The 23831-nt window shown below is 35.8% G+C and overlaps 1 protein-coding gene and 1 long non-coding RNA gene across 2 annotated transcripts in view; one reads left to right on the top strand and one right to left on the bottom strand.

The window, feature by feature from the left end:
• The window catches only part of LOC133636175 (uncharacterized), a 28701-nt gene extending 15280 nt beyond the window's left edge, over window positions 1-13421 (top strand). Inside the window, exon 3 of the long non-coding RNA XR_009822186.1 lies at window positions 13146-13421. This is a non-coding gene — a long non-coding RNA (uncharacterized LOC133636175). The remainder of the gene's footprint in view (window positions 1-13145) is intronic.
• Window positions 1-23831, bottom strand: part of chrnb2 (cholinergic receptor, nicotinic, beta 2) — a 131736-nt gene that overhangs the window by 23154 nt on the left and 84751 nt on the right. The window contains exon 4 of the mRNA XM_062029925.1: window positions 13137-13246. Within this exon, the coding sequence (XP_061885909.1) occupies window positions 13137-13246 (110 nt within the window). The remainder of the gene's footprint in view (window positions 1-13136; window positions 13247-23831) is intronic.

Here is a 23831-nt window from a genome sequence, read left to right as displayed (position 1 = left end):
AACTTTCTATAACCAATAAATGTGGTTAATTAAGTCAAGTACAACTACGTGGCTCATTTATTTGAATATATGGAACAAATACACTGTAATCCGAGAGATAATTCTGCTATTAATTCTGTGTAACCTGATAGTAGCCTATACTGTACCCTAACTGCTTCCCCGAGTAAATGTAAAAGTTCTTCTAAGCATCTTATTGATTATGAATGCATTTGCAGGAGTGGATTTGAAGTCACTTGGGGGCAGCAGAAACATAACTTATTAAGTACACAAGTATTAATACAACAACAGCATACTTAATAGAATACAATCATGTTCGACATTTTTGGCAGTTTAAACTCAAACAAGGATTTAGATTTTGATTGATGGAGACTCAATAAATTGATGTATCCCCTTATTTTGGGCAAAATCAGCATCATTCAGCCTATTTGCATGTGTCCATGAAATTGTCAATTGAAAAAGTAAAACATGAATAAACAGACGGTTTAAAGTGAACGTTATTAGCATTGTGTGCAGGTAAGCCATGATGTGTAATAGTTGGCATACATACTGTACTGTTGCATGATTAATGTCTATACCAAGAATCTCCATAAAGTGCATAATGTTCATCCTGTGTAATGACGTTTATGAAAGTAGATTTCAATTAATGGGTTTAATAATTAAAATGTTATTGATTTGCTAACTGGCTCATAGGTTCCAATTAGCAGGTACTTTAAAACCCTAATGGGCTTAGCCTAAAGTTGTGCAAATGGTAAATTGATCAAAATGTTGGAGGAAAATACTGTATGTGTTATTTGTTCTGCACCAAAAGGAAAGGTGCAAAGCAAAGAAAAATCTGATTATATAAGGATATGAAATATATGAAATAGATATACAGGCAGACTTAAAGGCCTACTGAAACCCACTACTACCGACCACGCAGTCAGATAGTTTATATATCAATGATGGAATCTTAACATTGCAACACAAGCCAATACGGCCAGGTTAACTTATAAAGTGCAATTTTAAATTTCCAGCGAAACTTCCGGTTGAAAACGTCTATGTATGATGACGTATGCGCGTGACGTCAATCGTTGAAACGTAAGTATCTGGACACATTGTATCCAATACTAAAAGCTCCGTTTTCATCGCAAAATTCCAGTGTTCTGGACATCTGTGTTGGTGAATCTTTTGCAATTTGTTTAATGAACAATGAAGACTGCAAAGAAGAAAGCTGTAGGTGGGATCGGTGTATTAGCGGCTGGCTGCAGCAACACAACCAGGAGGACTTTGACTTGAAAAGCAGACGCGCTATCCGACGCTAGCCGCCGACCGCATCGATGATCGGGTGAAGTCCTTCGTCGATCGCTGGAACGCAGGGGAGCACGTGTGTTGATGAGCAGATGAGGGCTGGCTGGCATAGGTGGATAGCTGTTTTTAGCATAGCTCTGTGAGGTCCCGTAGCTAAGTTAGCTTCAATGGCATCGTTAGCAACAGCATTGTTAAGTTTCGCCAGGCTGGAAAGCATTAACCGTGTAGTTACAGGTCCATGGTTTAATAGTATTGTTGATTTTCTGTCTATCCTTCCAGTCAGGGGTTTATTTCTTTTGTTTCTATATGCAGTTAAGCCCGATGCTATCACGTTAGCTCCGTAGCTAAAGTGCTTCGCCGATGTATTGTCGAGGAGATAAAAGTCACCGTGAATGTCCATTTCACGTTCTCGACTCTCATTTTCAAGAGGATATAGTATCCGAGGTGGATTAAAATACAAATCCGTGATCCACAATAGAAAAAGGAGAAAGTGTGGAATCCAATGAGCCAGCTTGTACCTAAGTTACGGTCAGAGCGAAAAAAGATACGTCCTGCACTGCACTCTAGTCCTTCACTCTCACGTTCCTCATCTACAAATCTTTCATCCTCGCTCAAATTAATGGGGTAATCGTCGCTTTCTCGGTCCGAATCTCTCTCGCTGCTGGTGTAAACAATGGGGAAATGTGAGGAGCCTTTCAACCTGTGACGTCACGCTACTTCCGGTATAGGCAAGGCTTTTTTTTATCAGCGACCAAAAGTTGCAAACTTTATTGTTGTTGTTCTCAACTAAATCCTTTCAGCAAAAATATGGCAATATCGCGAAATGATCAAGTATGACACATAGAATGGATCTGCTATCCCCGTTTAAATTAAAAAAAGGCCTTTAAAGGGGATCTGCACTTTTTTGGAAGTTTTGCCTATTTTTCACAATCATTATGAGAACCAAGAAGACATGTTTTTTGCATTCTAACATGTAAAAATGGGCTTGTTTTTGGTGGCTAGCAATGCAGCTAATGAGAGCAATCAATTATACCTCTAAATCCACTTTAAAAATGCATTAAAAAACTTTCAATACTTCATTTATGTTCCGTAACCTGTATGATAACCAAGCTGTAGCAACATTGTTATTGTAAGAGTGAAGTATTAGCCAACATTTCATGTTTTGTTTGTACACAGCTAGCCAGATAGCGTATGTACTAGGGCTGGGCGATATGGACAAAAAAGTATATCTCGATATATTTTTACTTAAACTCGATATTCGGTATACACTACCGTTCAAAAGTTTGGGGTCACCCAAACAATTTTGTGGAATAGCCTTCATTTCTAAGATCAAGAATAGACTGTCGAGTTTCAGATGAAAGTTCTCTTTTTCTGGCCATTTGAGTGTTTAATTGACCCCACAAATGTGATGCTCCAGAAACTCAATCTGCTCAAAGGAAGGTCAGTTTTGTAGCTTTTGTAGCTAAACTGTTTTTAGATGTGTGAACATGATTGCACAAGGGTTTTCTAATAATCAATTAGCCTTCTGAGCCAATGAGCAAACACATTGTACCATTAGAACACTGGAGTGATAGTTGCTGGAAATGGGCCTCTATACACCTATGTAGATATTGCACCAAAAACCAGACATTTGCAGCTAGAATAGTCATTTACCACATTAGCAATGTATAGAGTGTATTTCTTTAAAGTTAAGACTAGTTTAAAGTTATCTTCATTGAAAAGTGCAGTGCTTTTCCTTCAAAAATAAGGACATTTCAATGTGACTCCAAACTTTTGAACGGTAGTGTATATCGCAATATATTTTCCGGTGAAAGTATACATATAAAGATATTCAATTTTGAGCGAGATTCACTGAAATTGAAGTGAATGACAAATGTACTGCAAACAGTCAGTGGCGGTTTTATTAAGCCAGTTAGTCAAGATGGTATTAATAGCACAAAAAATAAATTGTTTAAGTAGCACAGAATTACATAACATAAATAAAATTGAAAAATGGTCTTTCTACGTAAAATAAATAACATAGCTGTGCAAATAATACAAAATGTATCGAACTCAGATTTATTGCCGAAATTCAGACGTGCGCTGCTATGGAAACAGAAATCAATGCGCTGAAGAAAACAGTCCCAAAAATGATTAAATTAATATGTACACTACCGTTCAAAAGTTTGGGGTCACATTGAAATGTCCTTATTTTTGAAGGAAAAGCACTGTACTTTTCAATGAAGATAACTTTAAACTAGTCTTAACTTTAAAGAAATACACTCTATACATTGCTAATGTGGTAAATAACTATTCTAGCTGCAAATGTCTGGTTTTTGGTGCAATATCTACATAGGTGTATAGAGGCCCATTTCCAGCAACTATCACTCCAGTGTTCTAATGGTACAATGTGTTTGCTCATTGGCTCAGAAGGCTAATTGATGATTAGAAAACCCTTGTGCAATCATGTTCACACATCTGAAAACAGGTTAGCTCGTTACAGAAGCTACAAAACTGACCTTCCTTTGAGCAGATTGAGTTTCTGGAGCATCACATTTGTGGGGTCAATTAAACGCTCAAAATGGCCAGAAAAAGAGAACTTTCATCTGAAACTCGACAGTCTATTCTTGTTCTTAGAAATGAAGGCTATTCCACAAAATTGTTTGGGTGACCCCAAACTTTTGAACGGTAGTGTATACTGTACATATTACATATTGTTATGATCGTGTCTGTTACTACATTATATATACTTGCACTGTGTCTATAACACCTTGATGGAGGTTTTTGAAGTTGTTTTTTGAGGGCTTTGAAGGCTACACCGGTGACTTCCATTAACCGCATCTTCCAAGTGTTTTTTTTATCTTTAAAATGAAAAAAATTTAAAAAGACTTGCGTTCTTGTCTCTTACAATGATTGTGAACGATAGGCAAAATTCCAAAAACAGTGCAGTTCCACTTTAAGAGTAGGGAAATAAAGTATTTGAATGTAGTGAGAGTTGCTACAATAGTTCATTGGAAATGTCAAACTTTGAAGCTGGAATTTAGACGTGTCATGTCCGAAACTACCGTTGAGGACACCATGGTCATGTCCTCTGTATGTTTTTTAAGTGACAGAAAGAAGATGATATGACTGACTGCAAATGCACTTTATGTAGGACATCATGTGCGCTGTGCTGTACAGCGCCTGAACATCACAATGCGGTAGATCATCCTCTCACAATACACGATCTTTGGTCATGCACAGCTGGCTACAACTCCAGCAACGTTACACAATAAAGTCTACTTTTACTATAAAAATCAACCGATCTGAAATGCGCTGTCAACATAACATTAACATTAAATTATACTGACGTAACTAAACTTGGTTTTATGTGAATGAAATTGATGTGAAACGCTGTCGGGAAAAAACTGTTGTCATGTCAGCCAGGTTTTGCTAACGATCAAGCCCGCCTGTCCTTAAAGTCCTACTGAAATGAGATTTTCTTATTTAAACGGGGATAGCAGGTCCATTCTATGTGTCATACTTGATCATTTCGTGATATTGCCATATTTTTGCTGAAAGGATTTAGTAGAGAACATCGACGATAAAGTTCGCAACTTTTGGTCGCTGATAAAAAAGTCTTGCCTGTACAGGAAGTAGCGTGACGTCACAGGTTGTGGAGCTCCTCACATCTGCACATTGTTTACAATTATGGCCACCAGCAGCGAGAGCGATTCGGACCGAGAAAGCGACGATTACCCCATTAATTTGAGCGAGGATGAAAGATTCGTGGATGAGGAAAGTGAGAGTGAAGGATTAGAGGGCAGTGGAAGCGATTCAGATAGGGAAGATGCTGTGAGAGGCGGGTGGGACCTGATATTCAGCTGGGAATGACTAAAACAGTAAATAAACACAAGACATATATATACTCTATTAGCCACAACACAACCAGGCTTATATTTAATATGCCACAAATTAATCCCGCATAAGAAACACCTCCCCCCTCTTGTCCATATAACCCGCCAATACAACTCAAACACCCGCAAAACACACTCAATCCCACAGCCCAATGTACCGTTCACCTCCGCAAAGTTCATACAGCACATATATTTCCCCAAAGTTACGTACGTGACATGCACATAGCGGCACGCACGTACGGGCTAGCGATCAAATGTTTGGAAGCCTGCGTACTCACGGTAGCGCGTATCCAACTCAAAGTCCTCCTAGTAAGAGTCTCTGTTGTCCCAGTTCTCCACAGGCCAATGGTAAAGCTTGATTGTCATATTTCGGGAATGTAAACAATGAAACACCGGCTACGTGTTTGTGTTGCTGCAGCCGGCCGCTAATACACCGCTTCCCACCTACAGCTTTCTTCTTTGCTGTCTTCATTGTTCATTAAACAAATTGCAAAAGATTCACCAACACAGATGTCCAGAATACTGTGGAATTTTGCGATGAAAACAGACGACTTAATAGTTGGCCACAATGGTGTCCCAAAATGTCCGCTACAATCCGTGACGTCACGCGCAAACGTCATCATACCGAGACGTTTTCAGCAGGATATTTCGCGAGAAATTTTAAATTGCACTTTACTAATCTAACCGGGCCGTATTGGCATGTGTTGCAATGTTAAGATTTCATCATTGATGTATAAACGATCAGACTGCGTGGTCGGTAGTAGTGGGTTTCAGTAGGCCTTTAACTTAGCTGTGCTTAGGTCATACATTTTGCGTAAGAAGCACATGTCAAATGTAAATTATTTGATGACAAGGCGCTTTGTATAAAATTTTACCCCAGATGTACTCCTGGCCACAACATGCTCTGTCACTAAGGGTGTAACGGTACACACAAATTTCGGTTCGGTACGTACCTCGGTTTAGAGGTCACGGTTCGTTTTTCGGTACAGTAAGAAAACAACAAAATATACATTTTATGGTTATTTATTTACCAAAATTTGTAAACAGTGGCTTTATCCTTTTAACATTGCTTTAAAATAGCTCTGTGTGTGATGGATGTGAGCCACCACTAGGCTGATCAGCGCAACAGCAGGCAGTCATGAATGCTAAGCATAACAATAACATACATATACACACAATGCAAGACACCTCGTCTTGGGCTCGCTTCCAATCGGTCGGCACCGGGACGCCTTGCAGGTCCCTCATTGGCAAAAGAGGCCGACCCGCAGGGTTGGAGGGACCCGCATGCCCCAACAATATTGAGGGGGCCCTTGAATCCACAATTCGTCTGTGAATTGTTCGTTGAAAATTCTCGCCAAAAAATTGCTTATTCATGGCCGCTGCCATACGTAAGGACGTTGCCTTTGAACAATCACCTGCCTGCCTTCGTCCAATCACGGCAACAGCAGTGACTGCAATTGTAATCGCAGCTCCAAAACCATGGAATCGCAAAGCGTCCATCTTCCTCAAAGTGGACTCTCGCGGAATCAGCTTTTATGAGAATTAGGGCTCATGACGCAAAACATTTAATGCAGGGGTGTCCAAAGTGCGGCCCGGGGGCCATTTGCGGCCCGCAGGTAATTTTTTAACGGTCCCGCGGCACATTCTAAAAATACGATTTAAAAAAAATAAAAAACATAAAAAGTGGAATAAAAGAGCAAACAGGTGAAATGTAACAAGAACATGTTGCAATGTTTACTCTAACAACACAAAGCTGCCATGCAGGCTTTCTTTCTTTAAAAAATAATAATGAATCAAAATCAATGTCATTATGAATTATTGACCTATTCAAAGCTCCAATTACGTCACATTAAATATTCCACTTTGGAATATTTTTTGGGGAAAATGTTGCATATTTTGTGTATGCCATATAAAAAAAACTAAGCTGTTTTGTTTAAAGAAGGGCCTAAAACGAACAAACAAAAAACATAAACAACAATAAAAGTTATAATTGGCGGATAGATCTGAAGTTGATCTTGAGACTATTGTGTTAAAAGTAAAAAAAAAAAAAAAAGTATGATTTATTTTGTAATACTTTACTGAGCAGGACCCTTTTGGATCCCCAATAATTTTAGTGGGAATTATTTTTTTTAAAGTGTCATTGCTCAAAAAATAATAATGAATTAATGTTGTTATGAGTTATGCTATGAGCTCCAATTATTATATAATCTCAAATATTCCACTTTAAAATGTTATTGGGGGAAAATATTGCATATTTTGTGTTTTTTCCATTAAAAAAAAAAAGGTTTTCTTTGACAAAAAGAGCATAAAACTTAAATCTTGAAAAAACACTTTATATTGACAGCTAGACCTAATGTTGATCTGGAGATTTAGACCTTGAATAATAATAATACTAAATAATGACACATTTTTTTATTTTTTTTTACCTAAACCCTTTGGGGTCCCCAGGATCAAGCCTGAGTGGAGGCCTAAATGTATATTTTTTTATACATATATTGTATTGGTTTTTAAAATAAACAATATCAAAATGGCCTCCGCTTACTTTGATATTTCAGTGTGCGGCCCTCAGTGGAAAAAGTTTGGATAACCCTGATTTAATGGAAAAGGCTAAAAGTCGCAAATGTACTATGTTGAAATTTTTGAATTTTTTTTTGCAATGGAAACGCAGCTAGTGTTTCACTTCTGATCTGATTCCGATACTTTTAACATTATTACTATTATTATGATTAATGTTAATTCATATAGTGCTGCCATCGTCAACGTTACCATAGTCAAAATTGGGCGACTTGAATTTTTTTTAGGCATTTTAATGTTGACAGCCTACGGTATTTATTTTGACATGCTAGTAGGCAGAGAGCTACACTATAAAGTCAATTGCTTACGGTAAAATACCGGAAGCTGTGGTTGCCAGGAATTCACCGTAAATAGTACAGTCACTATGTCACAATGAATCTGTACATTTTACAGTTGATAACGGTTTTTGCTTACAATAAATTACTATGAAAAAACTGATATTGTTAACCTGTTTACAAAAAAAACCCTATGGAATTTACGGTACAATACTGGCAGCTGTGGTTGCCAGAAATTCACCGTAAAACAAATCAGGGCCAATTAGTGCTGCCAATCAGCTTATCCCCAGGTGCATGTCTTTGGAGGTTATTGTTATGGTTATGGTGTCAGGGAGGAATCTGGAGTTTCCGTAGAGAACCCAGGCAGTCACAGGGAGAACATGAAGCTCCACACACAAAGACCCCTAGCCCAGGAATCGAACCAAGAATCCTCCTCACTCTGAGGCACAAACCCTAAGAACAGCGCCATTGTGTTGCCCTGTCACCAATACTAGTATCTGCAAAATGCCTGTGTTTCTTAAAATGTGAGCGGTATATGAGGGTTTTAAACTTCAAAGTATTTGTACAACCTTTCACTGGACAACTCACAACACGGCTTTCCGCAACATGTTCCTTCAAGTTTATTGTGCGCTCAAAATAAACATCACATTTTTTTTGTAATGTGAACAACTACATAAAAATATCGGATTTGACAAAAAAAAATCTGAATTGGACATCCTTAAAGTATTGCTTTGTTGTCTGGACAATTAGTGTTTATTTTTTTTGTCATTTTTGTTCTTTTTACACTTGAAATGTTACTTAAAAGTGTTGGTGACTGCAATAGTTTTACTTTAGAACAGATTATGGAAATGCACTCACTGGGTCCTCAACTTTTCCACTACAGAGGGGCCCAGGCCCCACTCAGATATTAACACTGAATTAGTAATCTTACTCTTGATTTTAATTGTATTCACCAATTACATCTCACCCACTTACAGTTTACAACCTTCTCAAATAATATGAAACCATGCTTTAATCACAATGGTTATTATTTATTTAACACAGAAACCTTATTCCTATGGTGCGTTCCGTTTGTACTGGTAAGTGGGAATTTCCGAGTTTCTGGTCGAAAGCTTTATCTGGAACGCCCCTCGAGGTCGGATTTCCTAGTCGGAATGTCAGAGAATTCTCACCACCCCTGAGTTAGCTTCAAAGACGACTGCTATGAATGTAAACAATAATATTAAGCTTCTATAATATCCGTTATTCGCACTTCTAATTAGTTTTTGTGGCACTACATCAGCCATGTGCAGTTTATTGTTTGCTGTTTATACATAACGTTACTGTAGTTTAACCACATTTTTTTCATATGATAAATAGGTTCTACATCACTAGAAATAGCTTCTGTATTTCCTCTTCAGCTGCTGTTTCTGAAGGTAGCAGAAATACTGCATTTTTCCCAAAAGTCAAGCATAAGAATAGCTTTTCGTAAACCATCTTGATTTCCGACCTCTTAATTGGAACGCTCAAAACTCTGCTGCGACGTCATTTCCAGCTTTGACTTCCAACTTCTGACGTAAATTGAATGCACCTGATTATAAAGATAACCACAAACTGCATGAGATGGGACTCAAATAGTTTACATTTACATACAATTATGTTGTTAAAATAGACAAACTAAATTAATAATGAATATGTTTCTTAAGTAAACTGTCAATAAAAGTAAAGTGCAACAAAAAACACAGCTTCACCACTTAAGTCAAATTTTTTTGCACTTGAGAAACTTCTCTATGACTGTAGCTCCAGACTTCGTCAGAGTTTGACATTGTCTTTACTGCCACAAGTGGTAGAAAAGTGTATTACATTAGAACTGAGTACCGCTGCAGACCATATTGACCATAGCCGAGAAACAGATATTTTTTGGCGGCTAGTGTTGTCCCGATACCTATTGGTACCGGTACCAAAATGTATTTCGATACTTTTCGGTACTTTTTGATACTTTTTGATACTTTTCTAAATAAAGGGGACCACAAAAATTGCATTATTGGCTTTATTTTAACAAAACATCTGACAGTACATTAAACATATGTTTCTTATTGCAAGTGTGTTCTTAAATAAAATCGTGAACATAAAAGACAACTTGTCTTTTAGTAGTAAGTAAGCAAACAAAGGCTCCTAATTTAGCTGCTGACATATGCAGTAAAATATTGTCATTTTCCATTCTATTATTTTGTCAAAATTATTAAGGACAAGTGATAGAAGATTAATTATTAATCTACTTATTCATTTACTGTTGATATATGCTTACTTTCTCTTTCAACATGTTCTATCTACACTTCTGTTAAAATGTAATAATCACTTATTCTTCTGTTGTTTGGATGCTTTACATTAGTTTTGGATGATACCACAAATTTGGGAATCATTCCGATACCAAGTCGCATACTTGCCAACCTTGAATTCACCAACTCGAGTATTTCATATATATATATATATATATATATATATATATATATATATATATATATATATATATATATATATATATATATATATATATATATATATATATATACCGTATTTTCCGCACCATAAGGCGCCCCGTGTTATTAGCCGCACGTTTAATGAACGGAATATTTCAAAACTTTGTTTACCTATTAGCCGCCCCGTGCCATTAGCCGCACCTACGCTACGCTAAAGGGAATGTCAACAAAACAGTCAGATAGGTCAGTCAAACTTTAATAATATATTACAAACCAGCGTTCTAACAACTCTGTTCACTCCCAAAATGTAATGTGCAAATGTGCAATCACAAAAATAGTAACACTCAAAATAGTGCAGCGCAATAGCAACATCAATAACTCAACGTTGCTCATACGTTAGTGTCACGCAACACACAAAATAAACATTTAAAGCTCACTTTCTGAAGTTATTACTCATCTACAAATCCCTCGAATTCTTCTTCTTCGGTGTGCTTCACTTGTTTTTTGACACCATCTGTGATGTGGACGCGCATGCAGTCGTAGATCAACAGGAACGGCGCTGCGTGAAAAAAGTCACCCGGTGTCTTCGCGTAAACGTCTATCAACCACTCGCTCATCTTTTCTTCAGCCATCCACCCCTTCGAGTTAGCTTTTATGATGACGCCGGCTGGAAAGTTCTCTTTTGGCAAGGTCTTCCTTTTGAATATCACCGTGGGTGGAAGTTTCTGGCCGTTAGCATGGCAAGCTAGAACCACAGTAGGACGACTTCTCATTCCCTGTGGTGCGAATATTCACCGTACGTGCTCCCGTTGTATCCACAGTGCGGTTCACAGGAATATCAAAAGTCAGTGGAACCTTGTACGCGTGTCTCTTAGTAGGAGACATTTTGTTGTCTTTACAGAAAAACAAATGAAATTAAATATCCGCGAGCTTCTTCTTCTACGGGGGCGGGTGCTCACCTTGGCGGTTGCTTACAGTAGAAGAAGAAGCGCTTCCTCTTCTATGGGGGCGGTTGCTTACCGTAGAAGAAGAAGCACTTCCTCTTTTACGGGGAAAAAAGATGGCGGCTGTTTACCGTAGTTGCGAGACCTAAACTTTATGAAAATAAATATGAATATTAATCCATATATAAGGCGCACCGGGTTATTAGCCGCACTGTCTGCTTTTGAGAAAAATTGTGGTTTTTAGGTGCGGCTTATGCTGCGGAAAATACGGTATGTATACATATATATATATAATGTACAGTATGTATGAAATACTTGACTTTCAGTGAATTCTGGCTATATATATTTATTTTATTATACATATAAATAAAAGAAATACTTGAATTTAAGTGTTCCGAAGGCTATCCAGTAGATGGCAGTATTGTCCTGTTTAAGAGTGTCACAACATTGCTGTTTACGGCAGACAAACTGCTTTACGGTAGGCGAAAACGCAACTGCTGTTGTTGTGTGTTGTTACCACGCTGGGAGGACGTTAATGAAACTGCCTAACAATAAACCCACATAAGAAACCAAGAACTCGCCCCTGATCATTCTACAGTTATAACGTGATTGGGCAGGCACGCTGTTTATATCGTGGAAAAGCGGACGTGAAAACAGACTGTCGCCGCTGTCCCCACTCAGGTACGCATGGAGCTGGAGGGGGCGTGGCCTCCAGCTCTGGCTGAATTCCGGAAGTTTATCGGGAGAAAATTTCTTCCGGGAGGTTATCGGGAGAGGCGCTGAATTCCGGGAGTCTCCCGGTAAAACCGGGAGAGTTGGCAAGTATGCCAAGTCGTTACATACATTGGTCATATTCAAATTCCTCATGTGTCCAGGGTCATATTGCCTGAGTTAATATAAATAAAAAATGTTAGATGATTTGTGATGCTAAAAATAATCGATGTAATCATAGTATCGACTAGATACGCTCCTGTACTCGGTATCCTTACAGTGGATGTCAGGTGTAGATCCACCCATGGCGTTTGTTCACATTGTTACGCCGGTAGTGTAGTGAAGCATGTTTAGCTATTCCTCGTCCTGTAGGGATGATACTTGTAAGAAACGTACTTTATTTGTCGTCATGGAGGCAAGGATTAATGATTTCGAAGTAGCTAAAACACTGCAGACTGCAGATGGACTTTAGCGGTTAGCTAGCTAGCCATGTCTTAAAACGTTTTAGTGTTATAGGTTCACCTTTATCGTTCGTTTTTAAGCCAAAGTGCGTCCATTCTCCCTTTTCTGTCTACACACTTTGTCTGCTTGTAAGTACGCTGTGATTGTGCTCTGCCGAACATGCTCCTCTGATATAGTACCGAATATGATTCATTAGTATCGTGGTACTATACTTGTACCGGTATACCGTTCAACCCTAGGGCACACTTACGGCCCGACAACGGCCCTATGGTTAGGAAACTCTGCTCTACAGGCCACGTCAGTGTGTTATTATGCATCTCACTGAGCTGCTAATTGCTCCAGATGAGCAGGCTGGCACCTTACCTAGCAGCCCCCCCTGCCTGGACCATGCAGCCTTTGTGTGCGTGTGGATGGACCAATGAGGAAAAGTGCTTTGAGAGCAGTCAAGGTAGGGAAGGTTACCATGCATGAATGCCTCCCATTAAGCACCGCTTGCGAGCATGCATGCGTGAGTCCGCCTGTATCAGCGTGCACCTTTTTGTGACTTACTTGTTGTAGAGCACCACGTCGGGCAGCCAGATGTGTTTGGAAGGCAGCCTGACCTTCAGCATGCCGTCAAACTCCTCCGGGACCCAAGTCAGGCGATAGTCCTGCCACTCCTGTGGGCCAGAAAAAACCCCCACATCAGCACCAGGAAGACATACTGAGCGGAAAGAGTCTGTCGCTCTGTCTTTAAATCAGCATGCAGGCGAGGAACAAACTGTCCTCTCCTGCAACTTTTACAAGAGAGATTTGATCCTGAATGGCTTCTAAAAGCAATCAGCTTGATTAAAATGTCTGCATGTGTTGACACATCCATGCCCGACATGCAACCTTGTGTAAATAGGCTCGCCTTCTACATCTCCTTTTGTCATGTTTGGAATCTGTCAAACCTAGCCTTGGTGTGTCTAGCACAGTGGTTCTTAACCTGGGTTCAATCGAACCCTAGGGGTTCGGGGAGTCGGCCTCAGGGGTTCGGCGAAGGTCAAAACACACCCGACTCATCGTGTAAATACAAACTTCTCCCTATCGGCGTATTACGGATACGGCAACAGCTGACTGGTTTGCAGGTGTGTAATTTGTTGTGAGTTTATGCACTGTGTTGGTTTTGTTGTTTGAACATTAAAACATTAACGAGATTGTTGTGTTCAAATGTCTATTAAGTACATCAAAAGTACAAATTTTGCGTTCAAGTGTTTACCAAGTAAAACATAAACGAGAGTGTTGCGTTCAAATGTCTACTAAGTACATCAATAGTAAGAATGTTGTGTTCAAGTGTTTACCAAGTAAAATAATAGTGGGAGTGTTGCGTTCAAATGTCCACTATGTACATCAATAGTAAGGATGGTGTGTTCAAGTGTTTACCAAGTAAAATAATAGTGTTGCATTCAAATGTCTACCAAGTACATTAAAGTAAGAAAGTTGTGTTCAAATGTTTACCAAGTAAAACATAAACGAGAGTGTTGCTTTCAAATGTCTACTAAGTAGATCAATAGTAAGAATGTTGCGTTCAAGTGTTTACCAAGTAAAACATTAACGAGATTGTTGCGTTCAAATGTCTATTAAGTACATCAATAGTAAGAATGTTGTGTTCAAGTGTTTACCATGTAAAATAATTGTGGGAGTGTTGCGTTCATATGTTTATTAAGTACATCAATAGAAAGGATGGTGTGTTCAAGTGTTTACCAAGTAAAATAAGTGTTGCATTCAAATGTCTACTAAGTACATTAAAAGTAAGAATGTTGTGTTCAAATGTTTACCAAGTAAAACATAAACGAGAGTGTTGCGTTCAAATGTCTACTAAGTACATCAATGGAAAGGATGGTGTGTTCAAGTGTTTACCAAGTAAAATAAGTGTTGCATTCAAATGTCTACTAAGTACATTAAAAGTAAGAATGTTGTGTTCAAATGTTTACCAAGTAAAACATAAACGAGAGTGTTGCGTTCAAATGTCTACTAAGTAGATCAATAGTAAGAATGTGGCGTTCAAGTGTTTACCAAGTAAAACATTAATGAGATTGTTGCGTTCAAATGTCTACTAAGTACTGCAATAGTAAGAATGTTGTGTTCAAGTGTTTACCAAGTAAAACATAAACAGGAGTGTTGCGTTCAAATGTCTATTAAGTACATCAATAGTAAGAATGTTGTGTTCAAGTGTTTACCAAGTAAAATAATAGTGTGAGTGTTGCGTTCAAATGTCTACTAATTACATCAATAGTAAGGATGGTGTGTTCAAGTGTTTACCAAGTAAAATAAGTGTTGCATTCAAATGTCTACTAAGTACATTAAAAGTAAGAATGTTGTGTTCAAATGTTTACCAAGTAAAACATAAACGAGAGTGTTGCGTTCAAATGTCTACTAAGTAGATCAATAGTAAGAATGTTGCGTTCAAGTGTTTACCAAGTAAAACATTAATGAGATTGTTGCGTTCAAATGTCTACTAAGTACTGCAATAGTAAGAATGTTGTGTTCAAGTGTTTACCAAGTAAAACATAAACAGGAGTGTTGCGTTCAAATGTCTATTAAGTACATCAATAGTAAGAATGTTGTGTTCAAGTGTTTACCAAGTAAAATAATAGTGGGAGTGTTGCGTTCAAATGTCTACTAATTACATCAATAGTAAGGATGGTGTGTTCAAGTGTTTACCAAGTAAAATAAGTGTTGCATTCAAATGTCTACTAAGTACATTAAAAGTAAGAATGTTGTGTTCAAATGTTTACCAAGTAAAACATAAACGAGAGTGTTGCGTTCAAATGTCTACTAAGTAGATCAATAGTAAGAATGTTGCGTTCAAGTGTTTACCAAGTAAAACATTAATGAGATTGTTGCGTTCAAATGTCTACTAAGTACTGCAATAGTAAGAATGTTGTGTTCAAGTGTTTACCAAGTAAAACATTAACGAGATTGTTGCGTTCAAATGTCTACTAACTACATCAATAGTAAGAATGTTGTGTTCAAGTGTTTACCAAGTAAAATAATAGTGGGAGTGTTGCGTTCAAATGTCTACTAAGTACATCAATAGTAAGGATGGTCTGTTCAAGTGATAATCAAGTAAAATAATAGTGTTGCATTCAAATGTCTACTAAGTACATTAAAAGTAAGAATGTTGTGTTCAAATGTTTACCAAGTAAAACATAAACGAGAGTGTTGCATTCAAATGTCTACTAAGTAGATCAATAGTAAGAATGTTGCGTTGAAGTGTTTACCAAGTAAAACATTAACGAGATTGTTGCGTTCAAATGTCTATTAAGTACATCAATAGTAAGAATGTTGTGTTCAAGTGTTTACCAAGTAAAATAATAGTGGGAGTGTTGCGTTCATATGTTTATTAAGTACATCAATAGTAAGGATGGTGTGTTCAAGTGTTTACCAAGTAAAATAATAGTGTTGCATTCAAATGTCTACTAAGTACATTAAAAGTAAGAATGTTGTGTTCAAATGTTTACCAAATAAATCATAAACGAGAGTGTTGCATTCAAATGTCTACTAAGTAGATCAATAGTAAGAATGTTGCGTTCAAGTAAAACATTAACGAGATTGTTGCGTTCAAATGTCTATTAAGTACATCAATAGTAAGAATGTTGTGTTCAAGTGTTTTCCAAGTAAAACACAAACAGGAGTGTCGCGTTCAAATGTCTATTAAGTACATCAATAGTAAGGATGGTGTTCAAGTGTTTAGCAAGTAAAATAATAGTGTTGCATTCAAATGTCTACTAAGCACATTAAAAGTAAGAATGTTGTGTTCAGATGTTTACCAAGTAAAACATAAACGAGAGTGTTGCATTCAAATGTCTACTAAGTAGATCTATAGTAAGAATGTTGGGTTCAAGTGTTTACCAAGTAAAACATTAACGAGATTGTTGCGTTCAAATGTCTATTAAGTACATCAATAGTAAGAATGTTGTGTTCAAGTGTTTACCATGTAAAATAATTGTGGGAGTGTTGCGTTCATATGTTTATTAAGTACATCAATAGTAAGGATGGTGTGTTCAAGTGTTTACCAAGTAAAATAATAGTGTTGCATTCAAATGTCTACTAAGTACATTAAAAGTAAGAATGTTGTGTTCAAATGTTTACCAAGTAAATCATAAACGAGAGTGTTGCATTCAAATGTCTACTAAGTAGATCAATAGTAAGAATGTTGCGTTCAAGTAAAACATTAACGAGATTGTTGCGTTCAAATGTCTATTAAGTACATCAATAGTAAGAATGTTGTGTTCAAGTGTTTACCAAGTAAAACATAAACAGGAGTGTTGCGTTCAAATGTCCATTAAGTACATCAATAGTAAGAATGTTGTGTTCAAGTGTTTACCAAGTAAAACATAAACGAGAGTGTTGCATTCAAATGTCTACTAAGTAGATCAATAGTAAGAATGTCGCGTTCAAGTGTTGACCAAGTAAAACATTAACGAGATTGTTGCGTTCAAATGTCTATTAAGTACATCAATAGTAAGAATGTTGTGTTCAAGTGTTTGCCATGTAAAATAATTGTGGGAGTGTTGCGTTCATATGTTTATTAAGTACATCAATAGTAAGGATGGTGTGTCCAAGTGTTTACCAAGTAAAATAAGTGTTGCATTCAAATGTCTACTAAGTACATTAAAAGTAAGAACGTTGTGTTCAAATGTTTACCAAATAAAACATAAACGAGAGTGTTGCATTCAAATGTCTACTAAGTAGATCAATAGTAAGAATGTTGCGTTCAAGTGTTTACCATGTAAAACATTAACGAGATTGTTGCGTTCAAATGTCTACTAAGTACATCGATAGTAAGAAAGTTGTGTTCAAGTGTTTACCAAGTAAAACATAAACAGGAGTGTTGCGTTCAAATGTCTATTAAGTACATCAATAGTAAGAATGTTGTGTTTAAATGTTTACCAAGTAAAATAATAGTGGGAGTGTTGCGTTCAAATGTCTACTAAGTACATCAATAGTAAGGATGGTGTGTTCAAGTGTTTACCAAGTAAAATAATAGTGTTGCATTCAAATGTCTACTAAGCACATTAAAAGTAAGAATGTTGTGTTCAAATGTTTACCAAGTAAAACATAAACGAGAGTGTTGCATTCAAATGTCTACTAAGTAGAGCAATACTAAGAATGTTGCGTTCAAGTGTTTACCAAGTAAAACATTAACGAGATTGTTGCGTTCAAATGTCTATTAAGTACATCAATAGTAAAAATGTTGCGTTCAAGTGTTTACCAAGTAAAACATAAACGAGAGTGTTGCGTTCAAATGTCTACTAAGTACATCAATAGTAAGAATGTTGTGTTCAAGTGTTTACCAAGTAAAATAATAGTGGGAGTGTTCCGTTCAAATGTCTACTAAGTACATCAATAGTAAGGATGGTCTGTTCAAGTGATAACCAAGTAAAATAATAGTGTTGCATTCAAATGTCTACTAAGTACATTAAAAGTAAGAATGTTGTGTTCAAATGTTTACCAAGTAAAACATAAACGAGAGTGTTGCATTCAAATGTCTACTAAGTAGATCAATAGTAAGAATGTTGCGTTCAAGTGTTTACCAAGTAAAATAATAGTGGGAGTGTTGCGTTCAAATGTCTACTAAGTACATCAATAGTAAGGATGGTGTGTTCAAGTGTTTACCAAGTAAAATAATAGTTTTGCATTGAAATGTCTACTAAGTACATTACAAGTAAGAATGTTGTGTTCAAATGTTTACCAAGTAAAACATAAACGAGAGTGTTGCATTCAAATGTCTACTAAGTAGATCAATAGTAAGAATGTTGCGTTCAAGTGTTTACCAAGTAAAACATTAACAAGATTGTTGCGTTCAAATGTCTATTAAGTACATCAATAGTAAGAATGTTGTGTTCAAGTGTTTACCATGTAAAATAATTGTGGGAGTGTTGCGTTCATATGTTCATTAAGTACATCAATAGTAAGGATGGTGTGTTCAAGTGTTTACCAAGTAAAATAATAGTGTTGCATTCAAATGTCTACTAAGTACATTAAAAGTAAGAATGTTGTGTTCAAATGTTTACCAAATAAATCATAAACGAGAGTGTTGCATTCAAATGTCTACTAAGTAGATCAATAGTAAGAATGTTGCGTTCAAGTAAAACATTAACGAGATTGTTGCGTTCAAATGTCTATTAAGTACATCAATAGTAAGAATGTTGTGTTCAAGTGTTTACCAAGTAAAACATAAACAGGAGTGTTGCGTTCAAATGTCTATTAAGTACATCAATAGTAAGGATGGTGTTCAAGTGTTTAGCAAGTAAAATAATAGTGTTGCATTCAAATGTCTACTAAGCACATTAAAAGTAAGAATGTTGTGTTCAGATGTTTACCAAGTAAAACATAAACGAGAGTGTTGCATTCAAATGTCTACTAAGTAGAGCAATAGTAAGAATGTTGCGTTCAAGTGTTTACCAAGTAAAACATAAACGAGATTGTTGCGTTCAAATGTCTACTAAGTACATCAATAGTAAGAATGTTGTGTTCAAGTGTTTACCAAGTAAAATAATAGTGGGAGTGTTGCGTTCAAATGTCTACTAAGTACATCAATAGTAAGGATGGTCTGTTCAAGTGATAACCAAGTAAAATTATAGTGTTGCATTCAAATGTCTACTAATACATTAAAAGTAAGAATGTTGTGTTCAAATGTTTACCAAGTAAAACATAAACGAGAGTGTTGCATTCAAATGTCTACTAAGTAGATCAATAGTAAGAATGTTGCGTTCAAGTGTTTACCAAGTAAAACATTAACGAGATTGTTGCGTTCAAATGTCTATTAAGTACATCAATAGTAAGAATGTTGTGTTCAAGTGTTTACCATGTAAAATAATTGTGGGAGTGTTGTGTTCATATGTTTATTAAGTACATCAATAGTAAGGATGGTGTTCAAGTTTTTACCAAGTAAAATAATAGTGTTGCATTCAAATGTCTACTAAGTACATTAAAAGTAAGAATGTTGTGTTCAAATGTTTACCAAGTAAAACATAAACGAGAGTGTTACATTCAAATGTCTACTAAGTAGAGCAATAGTAAGAATGTTGCGTTCAAGTGTTTACCAAGTAAAACATTAACGAGATTGTTGCATTCAAATGTCTATTAAGTACATCAATAGTAAAAATGTTGCGTTCAAGTGTTTACCAAGTAAAACATAAACGAGAGTGTTGCGTTCAAATGTCTACTAAGTACATCAATAGTAAGAATGTTGTGTTCAAGTGTTTACCTAGTAAAATAATAGTGGGAGTGTTGCGTTCAAATGTCTACTAAGTACATCAATAGTAAGGATGGTCTGTTCAAGTGATAATCAAGTAAAATAATAGTGTTGCATTCAAATGTCTACTAAGTACATTAAAAGTAAGAATGTTGTGTTCAAATGTTTACCAAGTAAAACATAAACGAGAGTGTTGCATTCAAATGTCTACTAAGTAGATCAATAGTAAGAATGTTGCGTTGAAGTGTTTACCAAGTAAAACATTAACGAGATTGTTGCGTTCAAATGTCTATTAAGTACATCAATAGTAAGAATGTTGTGTTCAAGTGTTTACCAAGTAAAATAATAGTGGGAGTGTTGCGTTCATATGTTTATTAAGTACATCAATAGTAAGGATGGTGTGTTCAAGTGTTTACCAAGTAAAATAATAGTGTTGCATTCAAATGTCTACTAAGTACATTAAAAGTAAGAATGTTGTGTTCAAATGTTTACCAAATAAATCATAAACGAGAGTGTTGCATTCAAATGTCTACTAAGTAGATCAATAGTAAGAATGTTGCGTTCAAGTAAAACATTAACGAGATTGTTGCGTTCAAATGTCTATTAAGTACATCAATAGTAAGAATGTTGTGTTCAAGTGTTTACCAAGTAAAACACAAACAGGAGTGTCGCGTTCAAATGTCTATTAAGTACATCAATAGTAAGGATGGTGTGTTCAAGTGTTTAGCAAGTAAAATAATAGTGTTGCATTCAAATGTCTACTAAGCACATTAAAAGTAAGAATGTTGTGTTCAGATGTTTACCAAGTAAAACATAAACGAGAGTGTTGCATTCAAATGTCTACTAAGTAGATCTATAGTAAGAATGTTGGGTTCAAGTGTTTACCAAGTAAAACATTAACGAGATTGTTGCGTTCAAATGTCTATTAAGTACATCAATAGTAAGAATGTTGTGTTCAAGTGTTTACCATGTAAAATAATTGTGGGAGTGTTGCGTTCATATGTTTATTAAGTACATCAATAGTAAGGATGGTGTGTTCAAGTGTTTACCAAGTAAAATAATAGTGTTGCATTCAAATGTCTACTAAGTACATTAAAAGTAAGAATGTTGTGTTCAAATGTTTACCAAGTAAATCATAAACGAGAGTGTTGCATTCAAATGTCTACTAAGTAGATCAATAGTAAGAATGTTGCGTTCAAGTAAAACATTAACGAGATTGTTGCGTTCAAATGTCTATTAAGTACATCAATAGTAAGAATGTTGTGTTCAAGTGTTTACCAAGTAAAACATAAACAGGAGTGTTGCGTTCAAATGTCTATTAAGTACATCAATAGTAAGGATGGTGTTCAAGTGTTTAGCAAGTAAAATAATAGTGTTGCATTCAAATGTCTACTAAGCACATTAAAAGTAAGAATGTTGTGTTCAGATATTTACCAAGTAAAACATAAACGAGAGTGTTGCATTCAAATGTCTACTAAGTAGAGCAATAGTAAGAATGTTGCGTTCAAGTGTTTACCAAGTAAAACATAAACGAGATTGTTGCGTTCAAATGTCTACTAAGTACATCAATAGTAAGAATGTTGTGTTCAAGTGTTTACCAAGTAAAATAATAGTGGGAGTGTTGCGTTCAAATGTCTACTAAGTACATCAATAGTAAGGATGGTCTGTTCAAGTGATAACCAAGTAAAATTATAGTGTTGCATTCAAATGTCTACTAATACATTAAAAGTAAGAATGTTGTGTTCAAATGTTTACCAAGTAAAACATAAACGAGAGTGTTGCATTCAAATGTCTACTAAGTAGATCAATAGTAAGAATGTTGCGTTCAAGTGTTTACCAAGTAAAACATTAACGAGATTGTTGCGTTCAAATGTCTATTAAGTACATCAATAGTAAGAATGTTGTGTTCAAGTGTTTACCATGTAAAATAATTGTGGGAGTGTTGTGTTCATATGTTTATTAAGTACATCAATAGTAAGGATGGTGTTCAAGTTTTTACCAAGTAAAATAATAGTGTTGCATTCAAATGTCTACTAAGTACATTAAAAGTAAGAATGTTGTGTTCAAATGTTTACCAAGTAAAACATAAACGAGAGTGTTACATTCAAATGTCTACTAAGTAGAGCAATAGTAAGAATGTTGCGTTCAAGTGTTTACCAAGTAAAACATTAACGAGATTGTTGCGTTCAAATGTCTATTAAGTACATCAATAGTAAAAATGTTGCGTTCAAGTGTTTACCAAGTAAAACATAAACGAGAGTGTTGCGTTCAAATGTCTACTAAGTACATCAATAGTAAGAATGTTGTGTTCAAGTGTTTACCAAGTAAAATAATAGTGGGAGTGTTGCGTTCAAATGTCTACTAAGTACATCAATAGTAAGGATGGTCTGTTCAAGTGATAATCAAGTAAAATAATAGTGTTGCATTCAAATGTCTACTAAGTACATTAAAAGTAAGAATGTTGTGTTCAAATGTTTACCAAGTAAAACATAAACGAGAGTGTTGCATTCAAATGTCTACTAAGTAGATCAATAGTAAGAATGTTGCGTTGAAGTGTTTACCAAGTAAAACATTAACGAGATTGTTGCGTTCAAATGTCTATTAAGTACATCAATAGTAAGAATGTTGTGTTCAAGTGTTTACCAAGTAAAATAATAGTGGGAGTGTTGCGTTCATATGTTTATTAAGTACATCAATAGTAAGGATGGTGTGTTCAAGTGTTTACCAAGTAAAATAATAGTGTTGCATTCAAATGTCTACTAAGTACATTAAAAGTAAGAATGTTGTGTTCAAATGTTTACCAAATAAATCATAAACGAGAGTGTTGCATTCAAATGTCTACTAAGTAGATCAATAGTAAGAATGTTGCGTTCAAGTAAAACATTAACGAGATTGTTGCGTTCAAATGTCTATTAAGTACATCAATAGTAAGAATGTTGTGTTCAAGTGTTTACCAAGTAAAACACAAACAGGAGTGTCGCGTTCAAATGTCTATTAAGTACATCAATAGTAAGGATGGTGTTCAAGTGTTTAGCAAGTAAAATAATAGTGTTGCATTCAAATGTCTACTAAGCACATTAAAAGTAAGAATGTTGTGTTCAGATGTTTACCAAGTAAAACATAAACGAGAGTGTTGCATTCAAATGTCTACTAAGTAGATCTATAGTAAGAATGTTGGGTTCAAGTGTTTACCAAGTAAAACATTAACGAGATTGTTGCGTTCAAATGTCTATTAAGTACATCAATAGTAAGAATGTTGTGTTCAAGTGTTTACCATGTAAAATAATTGTGGGAGTGTTGCGTTCATATGTTTATTAAGTACATCAATAGTAAGGATGGTGTGTTCAAGTGTTTACCAAGTAAAATAATAGTGTTGCATTCAAATGTCTACTAAGTACATTAAAAGTAAGAATGTTGTGTTCAAATGTTTACCAAGTAAATCATAAACGAGAGTGTTGCATTCAAATGTCTACTAAGTAGATCAATAGTAAGAATGTTGCGTTCAAGTAAAACATTAACGAGATTGTTGCGTTCAAATGTCTATTAAGTACATCAATAGTAAGAATGTTGTGTTCAAGTGTTTACCAAGTAAAACATAAACAGGAGTGTTGCGTTCAAATGTCCATTAAGTACATCAATAGTAAGAATGTTGTGTTCAAGTGTTTACCAAGTAAAACATAAACGAGAGTGTTGCATTCAAATGTCTACTAAGTAGATCAATAGTAAGAATGTCGCGTTCAAGTGTTGACCAAGTAAAACATTAACGAGATTGTTGCGTTCAAATGTCTATTAAGTACATCAATAGTAAGAATGTTGTGTTCAAGTGTTTGCCATGTAAAATAATTGTGGGAGTGTTGCGTTCATATGTTTATTAAGTACATCAATAGTAAGGATGGTGTGTCCAAGTGTTTACCAAGTAAAATAAGTGTTGCATTCAAATGTCTACTAAGTACATTAAAAGTAAGAATGTTGTGTTCAAATGTTTACCAAATAAAACATAAACGAGAGTGTTGCATTCA

This window comes from Entelurus aequoreus, linkage group LG20 (assembly GCF_033978785.1).
Source record: "Entelurus aequoreus isolate RoL-2023_Sb linkage group LG20, RoL_Eaeq_v1.1, whole genome shotgun sequence".
NCBI classification, from domain to species: domain Eukaryota; kingdom Metazoa; phylum Chordata; class Actinopteri; order Syngnathiformes; family Syngnathidae; genus Entelurus; species Entelurus aequoreus.
This window is presented reverse-complemented; position numbering and strand designations above follow the sequence as displayed.